Source organism: Erigeron canadensis, chromosome 1 (assembly GCF_010389155.1).
Source record: "Erigeron canadensis isolate Cc75 chromosome 1, C_canadensis_v1, whole genome shotgun sequence".
Lineage (NCBI taxonomy): Eukaryota > Viridiplantae > Streptophyta > Magnoliopsida > Asterales > Asteraceae > Erigeron > Erigeron canadensis.
Window position 1 is genome coordinate 55,327,566 of NC_057761.1, and position 7,581 is coordinate 55,335,146.

Here is a 7,581-nt window from a genome sequence, read left to right on the forward strand (position 1 = left end):
TTTTTTTTTATAAAAAAAATGAGTAATAAAAGTTTGAGAAGAGGGAACCTAACGGATAAATCATTGCCCTAGCTCTAATCAGCGATGGAATCAGATGAAGATCGATGCAATAGTCGTGTTTTTATCCGAGCTTAATTTGATCTTGTGATGACGCTCCGCGGTGGTTGCTAGCCCGTTATCCCGGTCCCAGCCTACATCAGGTTCTATATATGTTTCGATCAACCTTTTCTTTTTTAATATAATGATAATTGCCCTTATTTGACTGTAGTTTACATTAGTTGGATGAATGAGTGTGCTAAAACCTAAAGGATGTCGAATAAAGACACCAAATGTTCTTTATAAGAAAAGAAAGATAGAAACCGCCCAGTGCCGTCTTACGCGGGTTTTGAGCCCCAATACCTCGATGGTGTATGGGGGAGGTTAAGATGTAGACAAACCTTACCTCTACCTAAGTAGAGAGTCTGCTTCCATTTACTACCTAAATGGTAGAAAAGGCCCTCCAACCTTTGCATGGGTTGAGGATCGAACCCATGACCTCTTTCTCCAGAGGCTAGGGTGTTTACCACTGATCCAACCATGTTGCTTACCAAATGTTCTTTATCTTTCCCCAAATTCCGACTAACAGGTTACCTAGGAAGAGAGTATATAACTCTAATGTACCGAGCGTTTAGTCTATCAGTATTAGGGCAATTCAAGTTTCAATTGAATATTAGGTGTATTATGGCCGTGTGAGTCTATAAAAAATGCGAGGATGAGGAATATGCAAATATTAGTTAATCCGCCTGTGGACTTTAGTGGCCTTGAATTAACTTGTCATAATGTCAAGTTGAAGATCAACAATACTATCAACATACTTAATTATCATTCTCATTGCTTACAATTAACAATAGCAAGTCAATTACAGTCTCCAATAGTAATTTCACAACTTTATAGAAAACGAAAATTCTTCTTGCGGTCATTGTAGCTACTTCTTGTTCTTTTGTATCCTTCCTGCTTACTTCTTTGCCTCATTAAGCCAAAAATCACTTTGAAGCTGCTGTCTATCACTGAAAAGCTCATCTAAACTGTATTTCGCAAAGAAATGTATGCCAATATACGATAGCCAAGAGCCATGGCTACCAAGGCTACAACTTCCTTCAACCCACTGCCTAATTCTATCCCGTCGATTACATGACTGATATGTTCATATTGCACCTTTAGAAGAAGTCTGTATGTGTGATAGTTGAAGGACAAATAACTTAACCACGATATGAATATGGGAACGTTCTGCACAAAATAATGGTGTATTATAGGAACGTAACCGTGAATTATGTATTGACTAGATGAATACATACATCATATATATTTGAGTAGATTACTTATTTTACCTTCACGAAAAAACCACCAGCCAACATGAAAGCCATTACAGTCACAGAGGCCAAAGTAGTTGCCTTATTCAAATCCATCATTGCAGCACCGATAGCGAGTCCAAGCCCCTACCATCGTAATTATACGTATGTCATAATTTACTTTATAAAATAGAACCACCTGGTATCAATATGAACATAGTAAAGTGGCATACCTGAGCGGCAATAATGCACAGAGAGACTATAAGTGTGGTTAGGAAAAATGACAGAGCCGTTAGTGTAAGCCCTGCCATGAAATATACTATCACCAGGAAGAGTAACGGAAGAAGAAGATCAAGCGGAAGATCTGTCGTTATTCTTGCCATGAAATATGCACTAAGCCTATACATGTCAGCTGCTTTTTCCTTTTTCAGCATTGCTCTTTCTTGAGGAAATGTGAAAATTGCCGTAAAAACCGGGAAAAATGCCCAAAACACGGCAATGAAGAAAAGCAACCCTGCCTGCGGATAAACATTTAGGCTTATGTAAACAATCACAAAACAATACGTGTAATAAAATAGTACTCGTACTATTTATCATTCCTTTTTTCCCAAATGGAAACATCACATACCTGATTCTGCAGATCTTTTGGGCTATGAACTTGTGATTGCCACCAAAGAAGTCCCAAGATGACTGCAGTTGCCACAACTTGCGTGATTCTCAACCAGCTAAAATAATCATGTCTCCTTTCTTTAATCCCTCTCCAGAACAATATGGAGTATTGTTCTCCCCAGCTTGCTCCCCAACCTCGTCTCACAGACTTTACGCTTGACTTGGTGTCTTGATCTACTGATGTAGGGCTTGTAAGCATCTTTTCCGTTTCTTGAGATACGTTCGTTATGCAAGCCTCTACTAAATACTGTAAGTCAAAGATAGACAGTGTTTTAATGAATCTTAATATGCATAAATTGTTTTGCCTTCTGTTTACTAATTTAATTACCTCATGCACAATTGCTGGAGAAGGTTTCCCACCCCTTGTTTCTCTTCCTGAATTTCCTATGTGTACTTTGTCCTCTAATTCGTATGGAACAGAAATATCATTCATATTCCCATTAGCCAGATCTAACAAGAATTCGGCTGGGTTCATGGAAATTAAAGGAGAACATCCTATCGATGCAAAATAATCCATGGCTTGTGAGGCTTTTCCAAAATACAACAAACTTCCTTTCCCAAGTAGGATTAACTTGTCAAACTTGTGAAAAAGTCTGCTTGACGGTTGGTGAATCGTGGTAATCACTGTCTTCTCAGCCTGTTTAAAACATATGAAGAATGTAGGAACTAATTAAAATGATCGATAGTTTCTTCAGATTTCATTTAACTTAGTTGGTTAGTGTTTTGAATGATCATACCTCAGCTATGTCTTGTAACAATTCTATGATTCTCAAAGCGGTTGTGGAATCCAAACCAGAGGTGGGTTCATCAAGGAATAAGAGTGAAGGGTTGATTATGATTTCGTTTCCAATGGAGACACGCTTTCTTTCTCCACCCGAGATTCCCCTAACAAAGGAGTTGCCTATCATAGAATCTTGGCACCTGTTTAATCGTAATAAGGATGTAAAACTTTTTGCTGTTACAATAATCGATAGCATCTAGAAAATACGACTCAATTACCTCTCCAAACCAAGTTCACAAATGACATCTGCTGCTTGTTTTTCTTTCTCTTGTTTCGTTAATGTCTTAGGTAGTCGTAAAAGAGCAGCATACGTTATTGTTTCTTTCACAGTTAGGTGTGGAAACAGAACATCATCTTGAGTGACAAACCCAATCCTGCTCACATCAACATCATCCCAATTTGATATTTTAGAGCCATATGTGCTGTTTAATATAAGTTCACTTGGAAAAATTAACATACCTGCTTTTTAGTAACTTTGAGTATGGCTGGTCATTATAAGTGATTGATCCTCCTTGGGCTGGCTTTGTCAATCGGCCTCCAAGCAAGCTTAGAAGTGTCGTTTTTCCACTCCCTGATGGCCCCATGAGTGCCAAAACTTCTCCTGGATTCACCTCACCATTTATCCCATTCAAAATATCCTTCTCTACTGTGGAAGTCACTCCTTTGGTTATTATCTTGTATGACACTTCCGTAAACTGCACATTTGATGATAAAGCGATTCAACTTAATTCGTTAGCATAATTAACTATATGTATGTATGTATGTATGCATCAGTAGAGATAACAGTTCATATACTTAAGAATAGAATGAGTCCATTTAGAGTTTTAGATTGATGGTCTATATTAGCTCATCATTAGTTAAGACTCCTTTTTTTTTGTTCAGGTAAAAAGCAAATTAGTCTTGTACACAAATACCATAGAGTATGAGATTTTGTACAAGACTGAACCTGACTTCTCCCATTGTTCTCAAAGAAAAACCTCCGTTTTTGCCTGCCCAAATATACACAAAAGAAATTAATCTATTTGCATTATTGGCATAAACATTCTAAACCATGAGCTGTAACACGTTTCTGTCAACAGAGAACGTAAATGCCAATGAGAGGGTACGTGAAAAGCTTTCATTGTGAATAGTCTTGTATACCTTTAGAGAGATTTGCAAGGTAGGCTCAGTATGGAACTTTTTACGCATGCCTGCTTCAATGTCTTCGGCTGTAACAAGCATGTTTAGTTTAGCAGAGAAACTTCACATATTACAAGTTAAATGCTCATATACTTATTGTTGAGTACATGTTCATTATGTTCTCGACTAATTAGGAGTTGTTCATTATGAGACTATTATCATAAAGTAGATAGGGTACGTCTTGCTGTGTCACCTCAACAGTCCTCAAGTTCTTCAAAAAGTTTATGTATGATTCTCAATGACTCCATACGATTAATCAAGGGTTAAGCACATCAACTATTTATTGGATCCTCAGTATCTGTTATCGATTTTTTTTAAAGTAATGAATATATATAAATATTTTTCATTTTGTTCTTAAGCCGTGTAGGTCTTGTTTTCGTGGTGGCAATTGTCTTTTATCTGGTCAATACGAGTACAGAGATATCCTTTTCTTTTTGCAAGTTTTCTAACCATGAGTAGTTCTTATCAAATATATTCGTAAGGTTATCATTTGATTGTTCCTGTTATCATCGTATGATATATGCTAGCTAGATATGTAGAAGAAGTTGCGAGAGGATTGTGATGTGTCTGATGTCGGTATGAATGTATGATAACACTTAGTCAAGGACTTTTTAAGAGGAAAAATGGCATCAGCAAAGTGCCTAAAAGGCTAAGATCCATGTAATGGGAATTATAAGTACACATCATGGATCAAGGGCACATGCTTGTTTTCTTGCATTGGAGAAAGCCTAATTAAGAAGAAAAATTTTAGAGATAAGAGGGAGACCAAGACCCCCTTGGACTTTAGTATTAAATGATTTGACTGGTTAGTAAACACTGGACCAAGGTGTGTGCATATGTGGTCCTAGTCCTGTCCTAGGCCCAGTTTCTATCCAAGGCAGGTCCACTGATATATGTTGTTTAGATAGACAACAGTTTTAAACTTTATACACTTATACCCATCTATGAACATATATTGTTGTATACAACTATATATACATAATATCCCATTAGTTAGACATAAAACCGATTGATAGTATGGCATGTCATTTATCGTCTCATAATATAGAGGCCTTTGCTAAGACATTTCTAACGATGTTCGTTAAGACATGTCTAACGATATATTAAGATATCACAAATTTTAAATGATCATGCATGGTCATACCCTTGAAATTAGGAGGATTATGTACCATGGCCTTTAAAATCAGTTCTTGTACACTTAGATGCTCTTAATCATCCATCACTTGTATTTACCCTCACAAATTCATATCAATTACATATATATACCCAAATCAATTTAAACACTTATTTGATTGATTCAAAATTTAGGTAAGAAAGGCCAACTTTTCAGGTGTGTCCCGTTATATATCCAACTTTATGGGCTAATTTAGCTTTTTGTTACATAAAAGTTTTAGCATGCTGTCACCTTTTGAGCATACTTTCATAGCTACTTGAAATGACATTTTTACCTCCACAAGTCTTTGCTTTTGGTGTTCAAAATATAACTCTTTTCGGAATGTATATTTCTTAAAGTTATCAAGAAGATTATTGAAAGACCCAACCTGAAACAGGGAGATACTTACGGATGTCATCGTCGCTGTAAGGTCTTGAATCTGCAATTTCATCAGGAGGCATTGTGAATCCAGCAAGTGAGAATGAAAAGCCTAGGCTAGCACTTGAAGCTCGACTTAAAGCGGCTCCACTACCAACATCATCTAATTCTAACTTCATTTGAGCGCTCTTCCCTTTCTTGAGGTATGTGTTTCTTTCACTAATACCACCTCGCCCCGGGGAGGCAAGCACTTGACTTCTGCTTGATTTTCTTGAAAGTGGACGGCTGTCCACTTCTTTAGTAGCCTCGTTTGTTATGTCAAACGATTTCATTGCGTCTCCCTCCACTATCTTGGCTAGTTGATCAGATTGCGTTCTATATATGCCCGAACTAGTACCCAGCTTCTCCATATTTGCTTGCTACATGCATCCACAAAATTGTTTATTAATAAGTGGCATGTAAACGTGAAAACATAACAACATATATAAAAGCATGAATGGCATAAAATGTTAGAGCATAAATCAATTTATGACATACCTTATACATACATATGTAGTAATAGATATAGTATCATATGAAGGGAAAAATTCCAACTACTTCACAAACCTTTACTTAGACCAGTGAACTGAAGTTAAGAAGTGATGAACTATGTAGGGAGCTAGCTATCTATTTATAATGTCCATAACTTTGAAAGACCAAAAAGCCCTTATCAATATATAAAGTTATTATTTGATTTTTGAAAGACACCTAACATTCAAATCAAGCATATATATTCTTGTAATTGTACATTTATTATAAAAACTCAACACGTCTAAGTCAGTACCCTCTGATCACAGCTGCCGTATACGTGTAAGGGTACGAAATTTTATGTATTTTTTATCAAACGTTATCGATGTTTTTGTGTGATGAGCGTCAACAGAAGAGTCATTGTTATTGAACTTTTAGCATTAATGGAGGTTTTTGTAATGAAGCTTAATTAGTAATCCACGAATATAAATGTCATCAATACTGTGAGGTCTTGGTTCGTTCTCATGTTACCTTTCTCTTAGGGCACACAACATTTTGGAATTTTTCTCATATAATTGGCACACATATTCTTACATACCTTTTATCTATTTCATATGGAGTCAGGATATCTCCATAACGGATAATTGGGATTAATTTCATCATATGCATGATCATATCAAACTCAAAATTTAAGTTAGCGTATTAATTCATATCTTTGTAGTTTATTTAAGCAAAGCAGTTTCCATTAATTTTGAGGATTAGTTAAATGTATATATTGAATGTTTGGGACTTAATATATATGGTCACCAAGATAGCTGGTTAAACGTCTTACTTCGTCTACCTGTTAGCCCAAGCTAGAACTGACAAATGAGGTTTTGTCCTGAGGCATAGTACATCATGTATGTCCTTTAGGAACGATTCGACGTAAGCATGACAACCTTAGTGAGTCATATATACAAAATATATAGCTCACATGGTTTTTTTGTAAGCCAAAGAAATCATATATATATATATATATATATGGGGGAAGTGAAGGTGGTGCCGTTATTTATGGATTAAAAAAATAGCATATGAGAGGGATTTCACCCAACTTAGGTACATAACAACACCACATTCACTTTTCCCTATATTTACTATCAATATTCTACATATAAATGATGTGGAACCACGAGAGCTTTATCTGATGACGAGGGAGTTAATTCTCCAAGAGATTGATATTCTGATAACCTTAATCGACTCACTTGAGCCCGTGTGATCCCATCCAGTATGCTGTAAATCAAACTCTTTGTAACCCTGTTAAGTTAACTTTGTGGCCTTAATTAGTCAGTAAAATGTCACCGAGCCAATTTTGCTTTCTCAAACTCAAAAAGTAGAAGTACTGATTATAGAATTAGTACAAGGAAAATAGTTATTTTATGATGATAAGTGATAGCTGATTTGTAGAAGTACTACATAACAATGCTTTACTTTTTCGAAAAAGTTATTGATTAGCTTTTAGTGGTTTAGAAACAAATTGTGTATTCTTATAATTTTGGTATATATATCAAAAAGTAGTACTATTAAGCTGTAAATTGTAATGTTGACAT

The 7,581-nt window shown here is 35.9% G+C and overlaps 1 protein-coding gene across 4 annotated transcripts; it reads right to left on the minus strand.

The window, feature by feature from the left end:
* Positions 1 to 840: 840 nt before the first annotated feature.
* Positions 841 to 6,135, minus strand: LOC122609066 (ABC transporter G family member 22-like). Of its 4 annotated transcripts, none has more exons than XM_043782133.1 (11): positions 6,095 to 6,135; positions 5,520 to 5,907; positions 3,919 to 3,986; positions 3,238 to 3,473; positions 2,997 to 3,152; positions 2,735 to 2,918; positions 2,326 to 2,634; positions 1,957 to 2,244; positions 1,562 to 1,846; positions 1,368 to 1,475; positions 841 to 1,266 (listed from the first exon to the last, which is right to left on the minus strand). In XM_043782133.1, the coding sequence occupies exons 2-11, from the start codon at positions 5,896 to 5,898 to the stop codon at positions 1,060 to 1,062; spliced, it is 2,220 nt and encodes a 739-aa protein (XP_043638068.1). In that variant the 5' UTR covers positions 5,899 to 5,907; positions 6,095 to 6,135; the 3' UTR covers positions 841 to 1,059. The 4 variants fall into 4 exon arrangements, with proteins under 4 accessions (XP_043638068.1, XP_043638061.1, XP_043638073.1 ...); XM_043782126.1 differs by having other exon boundaries at positions 6,026 to 6,113; XM_043782138.1 differs by lacking the exons at positions 5,520 to 5,907; positions 6,095 to 6,135 and adding an exon at positions 5,102 to 5,206.
* Between the last annotated feature and the right edge of the window lie 1,446 nt (positions 6,136 to 7,581).